The sequence below is a fragment of the Chamaea fasciata genome, unplaced genomic scaffold, assembly GCF_029207755.1.
Source record: "Chamaea fasciata isolate MVZ Bird 193981 ecotype frontalis unplaced genomic scaffold, bChaFas1.0.hap1 SCAF_13, whole genome shotgun sequence".
Classification (NCBI taxonomy): domain Eukaryota; kingdom Metazoa; phylum Chordata; class Aves; order Passeriformes; family Sylviidae; genus Chamaea; species Chamaea fasciata.
The window spans coordinates 12,896,347-12,915,342 of NW_027094098.1; the positions used below are offsets into that span (position 1 = coordinate 12,896,347).

The 18,996-nt window shown below is 38.9% G+C and overlaps 1 protein-coding gene across 5 annotated transcripts in view; it reads right to left on the reverse strand.

Annotated features, from left to right (window-relative positions):
• FHIT (fragile histidine triad diadenosine triphosphatase) overlaps nucleotides 1-18,996 on the reverse strand; it is a 545,317-nt gene that overhangs the window by 386,505 nt on the left and 139,816 nt on the right. For all 5 annotated transcript variants that reach the window (XM_066195604.1, XM_066195606.1, XM_066195601.1 and 2 more), the window contains one exon: nucleotides 11,661-11,769. In XM_066195604.1, coding sequence (XP_066051701.1) covers nucleotides 11,661-11,760 — 100 coding nt within the window. In that variant the 5' untranslated portion in view covers nucleotides 11,761-11,769. The remainder of the gene's footprint in view (nucleotides 1-11,660; nucleotides 11,770-18,996) is intronic.

An 18,996-nucleotide genomic window follows, 5' to 3' on the forward strand; every position in this document is an offset into this window, starting at 1 on the left:
GACTTTTTCTTCCAGATGCAGTTCTAATTAATTGAATTTTGCCCTACAATGAGTGCAATTGACAGAAATTAAGTGTTAAAATATATAGAAATACAATCACTATTATATGAGTTAAGCAGAATTTTAACAAATTCTAAGTTAGCTATTAATAGATATTTAGAAATTGAGGAACTTTATCTTCCCTTTCAAGCTCAGGAATATGAGGTTAAGAGGTCAATAAAGCTGCTTGATTTGTAATTCTCCATTCCTATTTTCAAAGTTAAATGATATCCCTTTCAAAAATAAGACACACCTCTCCTCTGAAAGCTTATCCAATTATCTTGACTTCACTTCCTAATGCACCTTTTTCCCTTCCTTTTTCATATCAATCTTGCTTTTAAAGAAGATAAAATTCCATTTTGAAGGCTTGAGAATGGCAAAAAATGTCAGCTCATTGTTGTCCCACTAAGAGTCCACATCAGTCAGTGAGTGAGAGGAAAAGAGAGAAACTGTTCTGATTCCTCCATGTCAATCCAGATTCCATCACTATCATTCCTCCACACAGATAATAGCTTCTTTTTAACGTTAAAGAGAAGTTCAATCATGGTTTCAAAGTACCAGATAATAACAAATGCTTCTCATCTCTAGCAATTTCTTTCAGTCACAAAGTTTACTCTAAATATGAAAAAATAATCACTGCTTATAGTCCAGGAATCCCCAGATTCAGATTAACAGCTGTAGCTCTTATTAATGCCATTGTTAATCTAAGACTTTTGTTGTGGAAATTTTGTTCCCATATATACAAACCTGTATCCCATCCCCTTCCCCTTTCTCTACTTCTCCCTTCTTCCTCTTGCTCCCCAAATCACACATGATTTTGAACTCAATACTGTCACCAGAAATGTCATGTTTTCACAACTGGGCTCTAGGATTCTTCTCAGCCAGGAATGAAGTTTATTTACTGAGTCATGTAATCACTATATTTTTTTCCCACCTTTATCTTTGGTGTATGAAGGTAGTAAAGTGAATTCAATCCCAAATTAGTCAGGCTTTATCCAGCTAAAACATCATTAACAAAACTGAGCCTGAGAAAGTGTTCCTGCAATATGTGCTCACAGTGCCTCAACTTCAACATCTGAATTCAGGCAATGTTCATTTCTATGGCATAATTTAAATATATAATCTGTATCATGTATTCTTTTTCTACAACCAGGCTAATTTTTACCTGGGAGTGACAGAAAAATAATTACTGAATGAAACAATGTTACATTTTAAAAATATGCTCACAAATAGTTACATTTTTACATACACATCAGAGCAAAATCTTGTATTCTGATACACAAAATTCATCAGACCAGGCTGCATAAAAAGCAGAATTTTCAGATGTACCTATTTAAACTGATACTCATTGCACAAAATTTCTAATTTTATGAAGTAAACAGCAACAAGCCATCTCAATACATTCCCAATTGCTAACAGGAAAAGATAATTGAATCCTGAACTAAAAGTAGCTGCTCTTATGCAGCCTCTGTAGAGAGATCATTCATCTGAATGCAGTACAGTGTTACACTGGAGCATCAGAAGGAGAACATTCAACTTCTATTGTAGAATAAGAACATTTGCTCAAGAGAGATCACTGAGAGATGCTGAGGTTTTCATGTTTTGATTAGAAGCAGTAGAAGTCAGCAGGTTACAAGGAACAGCAACAAGTAAAATACATTAGCAAATGAATAGCGGACTATGCACTTGTACAGCCTTAGAAATCCAGATATGGTATGAGTAATAAAGTGAAATACTTCTGTATCCATGAATTATGCACTCCACTTCCTACTGTAGCCTCATTTTACAACAAAGCCTCCATTGTCTGCTATGTTGCTATCTAACTTTACACAGGACAACTTACTAAAACATAATTTACCCAATTACCTGCTCAGAGAAGGTGCTTGACCCTCTGCTGAAGCTCTGCAAAGCAATTATGGGGCCTTTTGGAATCACTGTACTTGATAGTCTCAGTTATCACTTCAAACCACAGAGGAAAACATTCCCTGAAAAAAAGAAGGAGCACATTTGGACACACAGAAGGTGGGAGATCCTGTACGTGCTCCCTTCTGGAGCAGCCAGAGGGGGAAGCACAGCACTGGGTATGAGTTTCCTGTGCTGTGCAGTGGAGAGGAGGAAAACAGGGAGGGAAGGACTTCATCCTACCTAAAAATAATAGAAACCAAAAGAGGCGAAGCCCAACAGATTTGAGGCTTTACATCTCAAATCTCAAGCTATTTTACACAGGCACACAGAAGCCTAGTACTGCGTCACAGCAAAGCAATTGTGCTCAAGATTTTCCTTTTTTCCTTAAGTTTCATCTGAAGAAATCTATATTGGTGACTGGACTCTCTCCAGATCTCTGCACCAGCACTCATGGAGAGAATACAGTAAATTGGCTTTACCCTCAAAGGACTGACCTCTACACCAGGCAGTCTGAAGAAATCAGGCTATGGCATTATAGGTCACTCCTTATGTTCTGGAGGAGGCACTAGATGGCACATCACAGTGGCATATTCCTTCATTCCTGTATGTTCAAGGAGCATTCCTGCTTATTTCCCATGTGCATGGCACTTCCCTCTTTGCTGCTGAAGGTTGTACTGGTCTGGGCTGGGGTGGAATTAATCTCCACAGGAGCTGCTACAGGGAAGTTTGAGATTTGTGCTGGGAACAGCGTTGACAACTCAGGGATGTTTTCACTGTGGCTTTGCTGCTCCTCACCCCACCTTGGGGGGTGGCACAAGGAGCTGGGAGGGGACACAGCTGGAACAGCTGATCCCAAGTGACCCATGTGATATCCCAGACCATGTGGTGTCACAACCAGAAAACTGAGCTAAGCTCAATCTCTCCTGAGGGAGAAGGAAACAGAAGAAGGTATGGGAGGAAGAAGGAAGAAAAGGGGTGTTCAAACTGTTCCATGCAATGGGGCCCTGGTCTCCTGGGATGGCTGAACATCTGTCTGCCCAGGGGAAGAAAAGAACTAATTTCTTGGTTTGTTTTGCTCATGTGAGAAGCTTGTGCTTTACCTGTAAAATTGTCTTTGTACCAAACACTGAGTTTTCTTATTTTTATCCTTCTAATTCTCTCTTCCTGCTGCAGGGGAACAAGAAAGTGGCTGTGTGGTGATTAGTTGTTGGCCAGGGTTAAACCACGATAGAGGTTTAAATATAACTACTCCTAAATATAAGGAGTACAAAATGGTTATCAGTGAAATTATGAAATATCTTCTTTAGAGTATAGTTACGGCACATCGGGGAATATTAATGTATGTTTCAACAGAAAAATACCACATATTAGGCTCTTCACAGAAAGGAGAAGAGATGACAGATTAACATTGGATCACTGGATTTCCTCTTAGGAGTTGCAATAGGAAGTTCATGCCAGATGCCTCTCAAAAATGTGTTCCTGAAGAAAACACACAGTTGTATAACACTGAATAGCACAAAATATCCCAGTATGTTGGAAACAATAAGCAATAAATGAAATTTCCAATTGACTTTCCAGCAAATCTATTCTCATTACAAATGGAGATTTTGCATGTATTGCATTACTTATGGTAATTGTGTGACATCTATTATGAATAACCATGTATTCCAATCATCTCTTTTAATTATATTCTGCTGTAAGAGCAAGTCATGCAATAGCTTGCCCAGACTCGGTTAACTGTGTGTGTGCTGCATATCACTTTCTAATGGCTATATTGAGGACAAAAGGTGCACAAACTGTAACAGGAATGGCTTGTAACTGTCACCTCCTTCATTAGCCAGAAACTACTTAAGCAAGTGAAAAAACCTGAACTTAAATCCAGTTATATACTGAGGAAAAAAAATTGGTTTTACTCCTTTCTTTTCTAAAGCTCGTGGTAATTGGTACCTGAATGCAAAGCTTGTGGTTATATGCTACAGATGCAGGTACATAAATTTTCTGTAGTGTCAAAAGTGCCACAGCAGCAAACACCGTCCATTTCTTTGGGTTTTACTGATATGATAAAAAGGATAAAATTACAGGCTTGTTCAATAAGCACACCAATTACAAATGTGTTCTCTACTAGACTAGAAAGTAACTGCTGGACTAAAAGTATTCATTTTTTATAGAATCATGGAACAGTTTAGGTTGGGAAAGACATTTAATCTCATTTAATCTCAGCTTTTTACTCAGCACTGCCAAGGCCACCCCTAACCCATGTACCCCAACGCCACATCTACACATCATTTAAATCACCCAGGGATGGTGACTCCCCCACTGCACTGGGCAGCTGTGCCAGGGCTGGACCACCCTTTTGACAAACACATTTTTCCTAATGTCCAGTTAATGTCCATTTTTCCTAATGTCCAATCTAACCCCCCCCAGAACAACTTCTGGTCACTACTCCATCCTATTGCTTGTTCCTTGGGAGAGGGCACTGGTCTCCACCTCTCTACAACCTTCTTTCATGTAGTTCTAGAGAGTGATAAGATACACAGGACTTCACGGTTTTTTAAACAAGAATGCCCATTATTGTTTTAAACCTCAAAGGAAACACTCATATAAGGTTTTCTGAGTTCTGCCTCAGTTTCCCTGCCACTTTTCATACAAACGTTTGCTACCACTTAATTTCATATCCTTCCACGTTGCTTTGCTCTTCTGCTTTTTAAGCTTGACTTCTTCCAGCTGCTTAGATTGAGGCTTTGCTCACTAAACATTTGGCTAGGTTTCTTGCTATGCTAAAACAAATTCTTTTACCAGGTATTTCTGTCACCTCAATGACAGAAACCTCAAGTAGATTCACTGCAGTAACTTTGAAACTGCAGTTGTAACATGCTTTGAAAATTGATAATGAGGGTAAACAAGACAAAATGGGAGCCCTTCTGCACGTCCCTGGAGCTCATAAGGACAAGCAGTTCCACTTTTAGAAGATACACATTACTTACACACTTTCAGAATTGGACAGTGAGTGCCCCAGAACACACAAAGCAGTAAGAGGGGTTCACGCATAATGTGGTTTAAGCCATTTATAGGTTCCAATCAATGATGATCACGAACAGGTGAATAAAAGCCTTTAGACAAAAATGGAATTGGAATTTTTTAGCTGAAATTTAGTATTTGTTAGCAATGTAGTCAAGTAATTGAAGTGCATAGATCCAACCTATTATGACACTGCATACAAGCCCAGAGATCTCAGCACTCTCCACGCTGTCAGGGTTGAAGGTTGGTTCAACACATAATAAGAGGCTGCTCAGCCCTCCACAGCCCTCGTAAGATGCAACAGGCCCCAACTCAGGAGCTACTGCCTCTCCCTTATGTGGCCTTACACAGCTTTTCTAATACCTCTTCCAATGTAGTTTGTGCAACACTCTGAGAAATTCCTAACACTAATCTACTGAATTTATGTAAATAAGTAATTTAATTGGTAATTTACTCCATTTGCAAATAGGCGAGAAATACTTCTGATAACATTACTTTCTTTTTTCCCCCCCTTTCTATTTACAATACTGGCACAAAGGATTTAGAATGGGATTTTCATCAATACCAGTATATTAATACAACTATAACAATGCAAACAGAATTGTATACCCTTACGGTGAAGGACATCCTCTTTCAACAGTCAGCACCCTCCAAGCCAAACAAGATTTGAAGGGAGAGAAGGGATTTTTATCAGACCAAATGAGACAGTTGAACTCCATCCCCACAAATAAGTCAAACAGACAAGCTTTTGTGCACAGAGCCCTGAATCTGTTATCTTCAGAAGCAGCATTTCTTAATGCGAGTCAAACACCATCCTTTTGTTTGTAGACTGCAAACAAAATGACTCCAGCCCTGAGATAATTAACTGGCCTCTCTATCACCAGCCAGTTCAAGTGGTTTGCATACACAGAGCGGATCAGTCATTCTTTGGGCTCTTGGAGGAGAGCCCTTTTCCCACAGGGGAACTTGAGAATGCAGCAAAGCTGCCCTGTTGGCTTGGTGCTGCCAAGGGCACAGTCCCACTCCTTGCCCTCTGTACAACACAGCTTAATTTTGCTAAAAGTTATTAAGCATAGGAACTCTTTTTCTTACACTTATTTGTGCAAGTAAACATTAGAAGGCATTAATAAATCCTACTTGAGGGATCAGTAAGGAAGAGACATGGAACAGCTTTATTTGGGACCTGAGGTAAAAAAACTCAGGAGTTTTCACTGATACTCAACAGATTCAGATACTTATAATACGTAAAGTAAGTCTGAATTTCCTCTGCATTCCTGATGAAGAGATATGTTCTATACTTTCGCCCATATTCAAATAAGATGCATCATTTATATCAGTTCTTCCCATTCAGGAGGTTTTTGCTGCACCAGCAAAGGAACTGCATCCTCTTCCTAATGCCCTCCTCTTCTAGACTGATTACACATTTTGAAAAATTCATGTAAGTAGTCCAGGCCTTATTGCACCAAACAACATTTCGTGTCTCCATTGTGATTGCCTTGCATCTCCAGCCTCATATTTAAATTACAAACCAAACCAAACTTTACCAAACCCCTTTATTTTTAGCACTTTGCTAAAGAGATACAGGGAGCATGACTGCTCCTTAACATTGTGCTAAACAAACTAGTAACAATAGTAATGTATAGGAAGCTTCTGTAATGAGCACTAAAGAAAAGAGTACTTTCCCACAAGATCAGATATGTCTAACAAGTTGTTGCAAACATGCAGTGTACATCATTGCAATATGTAGATATAAACATATATTCTGCAATATAACTGAATTTTATTTTCCTAATCTTAGTTTTATGGTAAATATTAACACTTATTTAGGATGAAACCCATAAAACTCATACTTATGGAGCATAAATATAGATATGACAAATGTGTAATGTACAAATAAAATCATAGCAGTAGTCCTTTACGTTTATGAAGAATTAAAATTTCATGTACAAGATAAATACCATGGTTTTCAACCGAAGCTGTGAGAGAATACTACTCTTATTTCCAGTGTGTTGTCCTCAGTGGAAACTCTGTAAGGTCTGTAACTAAATGAAAAACTGCTTTGAAAATATATTAAGTAACACTACTAATTCCAAAGTATGGTTTCTTTTCAACTGCAAAGCTTCTAAGGAAGGCATTAGGAAAATATTTGTGGCACTACAGAACACATCGGTCTCAAGCAATACAGCCCTTGTGACAGCAGATGACAGGGAGCTCCCAACCAGACCAACGGTGAGCAGAGCAGATGCTGCTCTCACATTGCCTGACCCTGGATCCAGTCCCACCCCTGCAGCAGACCCAGAACAATTACACTGCAGCTCGGGGTGTTAGCAAGCCTTTGAAGGGAGCATCTGGTCCAGCTAATGTTTTCTCTGCTCATTAATAACAGGAACAAGCGGCAGTACACAGAACAGCACACGGCCTCGGCAACAAGTAATGACCATTAACTCCAAGTAGTGATGAAGGTGCCAGAAAATATCATATGCTTTGGGGTTTAATACATGATCTATTCCCCACAATCAGAATACTCTCTGGTGAGTAAACTTAGATGTCTATGAACAGAGCAATACAAAATAGTTCAGCAAAATTCAGTATATAACAGTTAAACAGTCTTTTTTTGTTGTTTACCTTTTTTTTTTTTAATGGAAAAACCTTTTCATAATCAATCCCATATGAAAAGTTGTTGCAAAGTGTTTATTCTAATTTATTATATACATACATGTGCTCTTAGTAAGGGAGCCAAAGTGTCCACCACAAATTTCTATAAAATTACTCAGTCCCAATAACCCTCAGCTTGTTGTTCCCAGCTGGAAAGACTGTTCCTTTTAATAACCAATTCAATAAACTGCTGAAAAATGCTTTGTATAATATAGTATTGCCATAGATCTGCTGTTTGTCTCTGTCATTATATACTGCATTCAATCAATTTACAAATGTTGCTGTGTTCCTTTTGTGCTAGTTCTTCTTATGGCATCCTGAACACAAATCTAAAGATCAATACCTTGTCTACTGAAAAAAAAAAATTGAACATAACTAATGAATAATTTTATTTATAATAAAAAGTCCTAGTCCCCAAATAGATTCTGCTAATGTTGAAATTCATTTTTCATATTTAACACAAGATGAAAACAAGTACCCTGCAGAGCACCATGAGAAAGGCAGTGATAAAAACCAGTTCATATTTATTGAAGATGCAAGCAAAACCATGTAAAGCTCTGGTGCAGGGCTAAGAAAACATCAATAAAATGGTAGGTCATTCACAAGGTATTTGTTACCATATTAAAGCACAAAAAGTGCATGTCAAAGAGCAGATGGAATTTGTTTCAAACAGCACCACAGTTCTGCTCTATGGAACTATGGAAGCAGCAAGGCTCTGAATGAAGTAATTCAAGCAAGAAGCCAAGGAGAAGCTGAGCTCATGCTGTTTGCATGAGCTGCTTCAGTTCGTCTTGTGCCTTTTGTGTGACAGAAACAATGCATCTGCTGACTATAGACACATCCCTGCACTGCTCCAGCTATTGAATAGCTGCCTCCTCCAAAACAACCACAGAGCTGTTCAAGGGAGCAACAAGTGACTGCTTTTCACAATCATTCTCTGCAAAGCAGCAAGCTTGACAGAACTGAGAGGAAACAAGGACTCTGGTAAAAAAGGGAATGGGTACCTGTATAAGGATATCCCAGCAAGCCTCCAGAATACCCAGCTACCTCCTCCCCACTCCCATTACAGCCCAGATGTGTGATGAATACAGTATTTGTGTTCCCACCCAGACTCGTGGCTCTGCAAAGATGCCAGAAAGTCATCACAGAAGTGCACCCCAAAACCCAGTATCTCCATTAATCAACACAGTCCCCAGTGTGCCTTCTGCTCTGATATCAGACAAGGAGAAGACAAGAGCAGAGCAGGCACAGACCCTTTACTATTACAGGTGTTAAGTGACAATGTCTTCAGCCAGCCTGTGGTCTGACACCTCTGACTATTGCTGCTAGGTGACACCAAAGGGACTGGATGTCCTGAGGGGAACAGGCACTAATCCTGCACCCTGACCACCTGCAGCTCTCCTCTTTCTCGTTGTGCCAGAAGAGGTCAATGTTTCCTACTGTCACACACCTGTGCACATTGTAGCTTGCACACTAAAGATTCCAGTTTAATGTCAGATATCCCTTACTCAATAATACGGACCCAGCACCTTCCTATCCAAGAATCTGCAGTAATCACTTGAGGGGATCCCAATACAAACAGGTTCCTGAGTCTGTGAATTAGGTACACCCACTGGGCAGAAGGCTAATGCTGGGAAAAATGAGGCAGCTCTGTCCAGGAACAGGAGAACTCTTTCCTTACCATAAATACTATTTTTTACTCTACCTATTTTGGGACTATTAGTACAATTTGCCTTTCAAATGTCAAGCTAAATTCACAGGATTGGCAGTTCAAAATAAACAAAACAAAACTTTGCAATATGTTGACTGAACAAGCCTGCTTTGGCATTGCTCAAGTCACACTGAACTCCACAAGGCCATTGTGACAGACTTTTCCCCAGAGTACAGAGTTTTTTAAAACTGTTGCTGCAAATTCATAATTCCAATCCTATGTTCTGCTTCAAGATGGAATTTCAACCTTACTAGTTAATTAAAGCCACCACCTGGAGTGATCTGGCTTTCAAACTGATTTCTTTTGTCTCTCTAATTCACATACATTAATATTTTATTTTCTACTGAAAAAAAAAATGTCACACATGTGCCAAAGACAAGGCAGATAAAATTATTTCAATAAAACAAAGAAAAAACACTTGCTACTGCCAGGTCTCAAGATGAATGCTGCATTATACAGACACTTTAAAAGGCTTACAACTGCAAATTGCTCTATTTTACATACTGTATTCTAGCCTTTACATCAAGATCTCTCCTAATTTCTTCTTATTGTAATGAGAAAGGAAAAGGGTTGAGCTTTTATTACCTGAACATTTATTCAATGGAGAAACAAAGACTACATTATATATTACAACACAAGCTATTAAAACAATGTGACACTATAAAATACACTGCAACCCTCATTACGGGATAACAAAGCTAAACCCTGAGAAAATAAATGTATCTGCCAAAAGTCAGCAATAATTATACAACAAGAGTTTATAATCTTTAATTATTTAAGAAGAAAAGAAGCTTGTAATAATTAAGTTTTATAGGCTCCTTAACTTGTCATTACTAGGTGCTCACAAAACTTTAAAACAAGAATGCTTCATCTGAAATACTCTATTTTTAACAACAAATGCAATTGTTCACTTAACTGATTAATTTAAAAAAACAGTCAGATATTGTTTTTAAAACCTGCACTCACAGAACAGATGACAGTTTATTTACTCTCTGATCCACACAATGCATAGAGCAACTGCTCAGGCACTTACAGGCCCCGCATCACACAGTGACCAATGTGATACTGCCTTTACATAGCATTGAAAAAGGTTTATATTATGACAAATCTGTAAATCACCTTGGAATTTCAGAAGCTCAAAGATCAGAAAAACTTTTAATTTTATTCATTAAAATATATTGGTGAGGCAGTAACACCTTTAAAGTTTCTATGGAGTCTGTGCATCTTTGCCATGATCTGACTTCTGATACACACACACGCCATTCAAAACAGGTGGAGAGAAAATTCAATATTGAACAATTATAATCTACGCAAGTGATGGGAGGAAAGGAAGGTTCTGTATTTTAGAACAAATACATTTGTGGGTTTAAAAAATATATATTAAAATCGACTTGATTTTAAATTAAGAAAGAAACAACTTAAAACTACAAGACTAACAAGAAAACTTTCAATAAACTCCAGACAACTTTCTTTTTTTTCCAAACACGGTCATTCATTGCCTGAGCTCTCACTAAAATTTTATCATGAACCTCTATGGAAAATGTGATCAGTCTTGATTATTTCTGAAAACTCACTTTCAGCCACTGAAATCAGCACAGGTTACAGAGCAGCAGAATTTTGACTGGAAAATAACACACGACACTACAAAATGCATTAAATAGGTACATTAAGCATCTTGTGTAATCGAGTTACAGAACAGTTCCTAACTCAAGAATTTTACTTACACCATGAGGCTTCATATTTTCATCCTGAAATGTGTGCACTATACAGATGGTTTATTTAATCCATTCCCACCTAAATTAATCAGAGCAATCTGTCCCCCCCCAAAAAAATCTTCAAAGTCTTCATACAGGATTCTACTGGCATTTGACAAACGGTGTACATTTAGCCAGGAAAAGTTGAAAATCCTCCATAAAGAAGTTACCCCACCTAAAAATAAGTGACATTATTAAAAGGGAAGCGGGATGTGTTATTTAGAATAATATGTAATTTAAACAGTACCACCTCCAATAGACTTTAAGATGCTTTTAGTAGCACCTGGTTGTTTATACATCTTCTGTGGTGAAAAGGTCAATAGAAATTCACCTCGAAGGTCACAGTTGCTAAGCAACTGTTTTCGGCAGTTCTGCAACACTGATCAAGCATCTTCTGATCAAGCATCACTGCCTGGTTTTGGAATAAACCCATGTCACATCCTACCTGGCCTTCCAAACACCCCCAGCACGCCCTGCTTTCCCAGGATCAGCCATGGGAAGGAGTGTCACATCCTACCTGGCCTTCCAAGCCCCCCAGATGTGTTCTGCTTTCCCAGGATCAGCCATGGGAAGGATACGTCCCGGCACCACCGGCCTGCGGTTCACCAGAGCAAAGCTCAGCTCCGTCCTCAGGAACACCACGGAGGGCTTGATGAGGTGCTGCCCAAATCTCAGCATGGTCAGGCTCTGAAACAGACAATGGTTAAGATAATTAAGGGACTGATTCTGCCTTTCCAAACAACAGGAATAAACCAGTCAAAGTGCCTATGCAACCTCTAACAGAAAGCGCCTCCTGGGTTCATCAAGGCATTGGGTGTCTTGGAATGGTTGTTACATCTTCCCTAAAACAATCACATCTTTGAAGGAGTGGTAGAAAAGGCTTCTTTCCAAAGCAAAAAAAAAAAAAAATTACATATAATTTCTTAAACCTTTCTCTCATTGTCTCGGCAGGGCTACAGAATTCTAGAGAATGCAATTTCCCCCTCCCATTTTCATTTGTCCTGCATTATAAACATTTGGGTCATATGTTCTTCAAAAAGTACAAATAGGATTTCACATTCTTTCTGCCACATTGCAAATCAGTGCACACAGGACTTATGAAATAAACCACATTTTCTTAATCTCTCCATTAAATACCTCAAGTGAAGAAATACTGGCAAATTGAAGGAAGTTTATTTAGCCATTTTTCATCCACACTTTCTAGCTTGAGGAACTGGAATGTGAAGACAATCAATGCCACATTTTCTATTACAGAAAGTCATAGAATTCCACTTTCATTCACTAAAATTTTCTCTCTTCGTGACGAGAATGAAAATCCCTCTTAAATAGCTACAGCACAGTCCCAACTGTGTCTATTTTAGGTCTTTAAACCCTAGAGTATTTAAAGTATTTAATTCAATCAGAAATATCCAAGGTACTGCAGGGTAAAATATGAAGAAATGACAAATTTCATGTGACAATACTTCAGACACATCGGAAGCATTTTACTCACATTACCCAGCTTGAACCAAGTGACTAATCAAGAAATTCAGTTTCATATGTTGCCTGAGATGGGGAAATCTACTGCTACAGTCATGGAGGGTCTTTTATTGCCGTTCTTTTCTTGCAAGATTACTGTGTTCAGCAAGACCTAAACTTGATTCTTAATCTATGAGATTTATTCTAATTTATCATCCCACTTGTACCTGCTCCCATTTTAAAAAAAAGTACACATAACAACCCCCTCTAAGTGCACACACTTGGAAAATGTCTTTGAGAAATACTTGTTCTTCTAAAGGAATTTCTGGCTTTGTAGTGGTCCGATTCCACAGAAAAATTTAAATTAAGGGCAGCAGATTCACCTAGTCAGGGTATACACCAGAAAAACAGGTATAAACCTTAGCATAAGACACAGTAAAAAATCAGATTATTACATTTCCTTGTAATAAACATTTTCTAAGCAGGCACCATGTCTTGTTTTATTTTTGAAAATCACAGATGAAAGGAAATTCTTGAGCAGACCATGGAAGAGTGGAGATTTTAACTGCGCCTGTTTCAAAGATTTGCAAAGGTTCGACATTCTTTTCCGCATAAAATCAACAAAAGATTAAGTGTCTGAAATGTGTCCCTTAGCACATATTAAACTTGAAAGTTGACAACATACAAAAATCAAGTCTCTTTAGCTACTAGACGAATTGCTTAGCAGAGAAAACACCTGCTATCTTGTGCTGATGCTTGAAAAAAAGAAGTATTAGGAACTTCAACCAATCTGCTTCATTTCTCTTAAGCAGCAAACCCCTGTGGGGGTTTTTCATTCCGATTAAAAGATGCACAAATGTTTTTACACAATTCAGTAAAGAGTCATGGTTCTCCTTGCAATACAGGAAATGTTTCTCACAAAGGAGAGAAACACATTCCATCGCCAGGACTACCCTCCAGTGATGAAATGGTAAGCTGGTGTCTCCAGAAGCTGGAAAATCAAATGTACCACCTACCCTTGCACCTGGCAATGCTATGGACAGAAATCAAAGCACTACTGATTATTTCTTGTTCTGTCTTCCAGAACACGGATAAATAAAAGTACTGTCCAGAGGCATGGAACAGACTTCAGCACAGAAACAAGGCTTCAAAATCACACGTGCTAAATGTAAAATATGATGATTTGAAATTTGATTTAAGGAGGGAGAGAACCTGAGATTTGGTAACCAACTGGAGAAGTCCTCTGGCTGATTGCTGCCATAAGCAGAAAACAGCCAAGAGTAGCAGAATAAGAGTGGTGACGCTTGGTTGCCTGTACTGTGTTTTCATCATGCACCTACCCCATAATACTGACTTTACTACCTGTCTTGTTTTAAAAAGGCCTAGAAAAATCAGTTAAATAAAAGCACTGATCTCGTACCTCTCATTGCAGCAGTTTAAAGAATCACATTACAGCCCAAGTGGGTTGATCTAGAATTAATAGAACATTAAAAAATCTCATGCATAGAATTAAAGCATGTATAACTCTTTCTATTTGTTTACTATGCAAAAATGTATCTGAATAATGTACTTCTATCTCTTGATTCGGACTAAAAAAATGTGTTTCAAACTAATATGTCAGTTGTACTGGTTGTGCTGTATGATATTGCAGACTTCCCAGTGCTACTCTCTCCAATTCTGCAAAGGGATTATGGGAGACTTTTTCCTAAACAATTATTCATGGTCTATTATATATTACTTCAGCTGCCTCCTGCCCTACGGATCCTCTGTGTTTTTCTGCGCAGTGCAATCATCTGCGCTCAGAACCAACACAAATGCTAAAAAATGCATTAGGGAAATAAGTAACGGGTAGAAGTGAAATATCCACAACTGCAGCAACACACTACAGCAAGGCTGGAATATTCCAGAGTGCTGCCAGGCAGGAAACTGCTACTGGCAGAGCAAGTTTTAGTCATCTGAACTCTACCACTTATTGCTTGCATGGTCTGTAAACCAGCAGGAATTAACAGAGCACAGGGGTGTGCACACAGGTCATGAGATGCCGAGAGTGTGTGCACAAGACTTCCCAATTCCCAGATTGGAATGACCACACTAAGTCTGTTCCTCCAGAGATTTCTATTTTTCACATAAAGAGGAGGTCAGTGCCAGACAAAATAGAAACTATACATAATTGGTTAAAGATGTTTCCTCTTCAATGATGGTAGCCTTTCTAATCCCCAGTAATAAGGAGGACAATTACACAGTAATGGTAGAAAATGAAAGAAATCCATTTCTGATTAAATTTCAGCCCAGTTTAACACAGTTTCTATTCTGACTATTCAGATGAAAAGTGTATTTACTCTTCTTCATATTGCAGATATACATTACACTGCCTATTTCATCTGCCTCATTTTCCTAATTAAATTCCCTTCAAGCTGTGTTACTGCAGTTGTAGGTGGGAATACAGTATTAGAGGCTAACACAGCAAGTAGACTAATTTTACAGCCACAACAGACCCCAAATCTGTATAACCCATACTAGGAAAAAAAAAAACAAACAAACAAACAAAAAAACCACTGGAAATCTACATTGCACCCAGGAAAATAAGACCATTAAAATTAAGAAAAATCTTGAGATACACTGAAACATTTTCAAATATTTATATGCTTTTGTAAAAGTTCAGTAGGTGATGAGTTTTTTTATACACCGTTTATGTATTCTGTGTCTTTAGCATACATATTTGTAATTCCTTAAGTCTGATAACTTAGCATACTCCTGGCATTCTGCTAGGCCAGGAGACCAAACATCCTAAAGGCCTCACAACTGGAGGCCAGAAAGACCTAAGCTATCTTGGGAAACCAAGGTCCCCTCTAGAATACATCCTGTAAACTAAAATTAAGCTCATCTAGGAGGCAATACTTTGGGACAGGAAGATATCACACTATTCATTCAAGCCTCTCATTGGGGCATCTGTTAGACTTGCTAATTTGCAAGGTCTGTAAAATTCTATATGTGATCTACCATGAATGTGCATTTTGGCGCATTGCACCTTGGCAAAATGTTGCACCATAAGGATCCTTATTAAATACCAAAATAAAAACCCTTTATCCCTTAATCGTGTCTGGCTCTTCATTTTAGGTCCAAGAAAAAGGCATCATAAGCACATGGCATTTCCCCAGTCTATATAAATACTACTCATATATTAAATGTATTTTTGAGAGGAAATCTATACACGTCTCAGTTTTCCAGATTTATTCAGTTTTGGGGTTAGTGCTTCAGTTTTTATACAACATAAGCTTAAGATCATTTGTGTCGAATACACGATGAGAACTCTGAACAGAAAACTTCTCTTCTGAAAAGAAGGTAAGTTCACCTAAAAACAAGTCCATAGGACATCAAGATGGGTGTCGGCTTGTTACATGCCATCACTAGAATCTGAGACCTGGAAGAGTGTAGGAAGTTTGCTGCTTATAAGGAGTGGTGGCAGCAGTTCTTTAACGTTCTTTTCCTGCCGCCACAGACCTCCCCATTGGATGTTTAATTGAGATTGTGTTGGTACTCCAAAATGCCTCTTCTTTTTCTTATACAATTACTCCTCCTTAGAACAAGGTGTTGAGATCAGCACCTGCTGGGAACAAAGCTCAAGGCTTTTGCCGAGAACCCCCTGAGCACTCTTTTGGGAAAGCCGCACATCTGTTTGTAATGGGAGAAGACGAGATAATGCAAAATGGGCTGCTAACTTCAAATGTGTGTATTAAAGGAAACCAATTACAATACCATTATCTCTCTGTGCTAATAGGGAGCACTGTTTTAGAAACAATCCCAGGACTATTCTTAAATTTTAAAGTTTATTATCACCTGTTCATGAATATTGACAGCCCTGATTCCAATACTCAATTTCTTTGTAACAACACCACAAATGTATGTGGCAAAGCAAAAACTTCTTGCTTTCTAAATTTTTTTAAGGTCTTACAAAAACACTGATTTTTTTAATTCACCAAGATAAGAAAACTTGTGTTACACACTGTAGTTAAGGGAACAAAGTACCTATATCCTTAAATTCATATTTGGCATCTTCCCTCTCAAAGGCCTGGTTATGGGCAAAGTGATAGTCCTACTTAGACATCTGAATTCTGCACCATATTCAAGAAGTAATGTACAATGAAGACCCGTCCTGCAGGCTACCTTCCCTCTTTTCATGTTTTGGAATTTTTTACTTATTCCCTCCTCTCACTGCCACTTTGTAAGGATGAAATCCACACAAGCCAGAATACTGCTTATTTAACTCAAGTACCTAGCAATAAACTCCCTTGTTGCTAGCAGCCAAGATTTGACATTTTCATCAAGGAATACCTAAAAACACTAATAAAAAGAAATTATTTTATTCTAAAATCACTTAGTTTTTTAAGGGCTCTATGTCTCTAGAACAGCTTTATCTCTCAGCACCCTTCACTCCCACTCTGGCACAAGATTTAACTACTATTTTGTGTTCTTCTAGTTCCAGAAAATGGCCTCTAATTAAAAACTCCCTCTCAGTGAGCCAAAACATCACATGCTATGCTATTTCTGTTCTGAAAAAGCCAAGAAGAATTACAAAACTAGAAAAGGTGCTCCTGTATCTTTGACAGCCATAGCTTGGATTCTCTCCATGGAGATGGTATTTAATGCTCTACACGATGTTGAAGGGAAAAGCTTGTGTGGATTATTTTCCATTTTCACCACCCACAGAAGCTACTGAACAGCAAGCCCATTAAATGTGATGCATGTAACCAATCCTGTGACATTGAAAAGGACCGATTCCTCCCATCATAGACAGATTATGATGGACTAGAATCCACTACACGTGGCTTCCCCTGCTTAATCTAGCAGGGACGAAAGCATCAAAATTATGACTGTTTAAATATATAGCCATTTTCTTAGCATGGTCAATCAAGCTAAGTTATCTACACTTACAATGAAAATAGACTGTGGCCTGTTGCACAGCACCTAAGCACCTTCCCGTGCGTGATGCCACAGGCATCCATCTGCAACCCCACAGCCTGTGCCTTGCAGCTCCCTTCCATTTCCCCTGAGCTGCAGCAGCATTTCCCAGCCCCTCTGGGACAGGATTTTCCATTCTGCTCTCACAGTCTCACCCCTGGAAATCCCAGTGCTGTTGTTATAGTGTGTTTTCCTAGGCCATGACTGTGACCACCATGAGAACTGTCCCTTCCTCTGCCTGGCTGTGGCTTTTGGGTTGCACCACTGGGCCCAAGGAGGAGACTGCACAAATCTCCCTGAGCAAGCAGCACCACGTCTGAGCACAGCACCAGGTAACAGGGACAGCATGATGAGCAGTGACCTGAGGGAGCTCTGAGGTCCTGATAAAAACCAGATGGTTCCCAATTGTACTGGGTCTGACTGGGATGGGCTTCTGTTCACAGGAGCCACTGTGGTCCTTTTGTTCAGCTTTGTACCCAAACCAGTGCTGACAAGACACCAATATTTTGGCTATTTCTGTAGAAGGCTTTCTCTTTTTCTCCATTCTACCCATCACCAGTGAACTGATGCACATTTCATCCTTGGCTCCTGACAGGAAAGCTGCATTGCCCCCAAACTTGTCTCAACATACTTTGTGCAACCAGTCCAGCCATCCCATCAACATACCTAAAGCAGAAGGATGCACAAAATTCAAACAAAGCAGTGTAGTCTATTTAAAAGCTACAGGTCAAATAATAGCATCCTCATTTTTTTGTGTACTAGCATACACATTTTCTTTTCAAAATTATCCCTGTTCTGCCATTACACGTCTTATCAATGGCACCTGGTCAGGTAATGTGTGGATTCACACAGGCAACAGGTACATAAATCTCAGTTTCCTCTTTCCCAATTTTATGGTCCATCATCAAACCAAATCTTTAAAAGACCTCTCCCCTGCTCCCAAAATCCTCACAACCACCCCAAAAAACAGCTCAAACTTCAGACACCCAGAACTTTGTTGACCAAGAACAGTGCAGACACCTAAAAGCAAGTGAGCAACCCTGTAGCAACACTGGAAAGCAATTGCAACTTTGACAAGTTAATCAGCAAATGCAGAATCAAGCTAGACATCAAAGGCAATATAACATCCATAATACATGGAGGGGGTATAAATATTTTTAAATGATGCAGACATAGTTGTCAAATTCATTTCTATAGCAAGCATTTTGGAATACAAATTAGGCCAACTTGGTTTATTCTTATAATTCAGGTAAAGAGTGCAAAGTTATAAACAATAAATGAAAAGGTTTGTAGAGGCAAAAGAGTTGTATAATACATTAAACTTGTGGAAAAATGAGGGTTTAGAAGAGTCATGAAAGCTCTAAACAGGCTCGACATCCTTCAAGTGTCCATGTGTACACTGTGTGCCTCAGAAGATGACTCATACACCATTTAACCACGCTGAGAAAATCAGTCTGGCAGTGGAAGCCCTTGTTTGCCTCTGTGCTGAGGTAACAG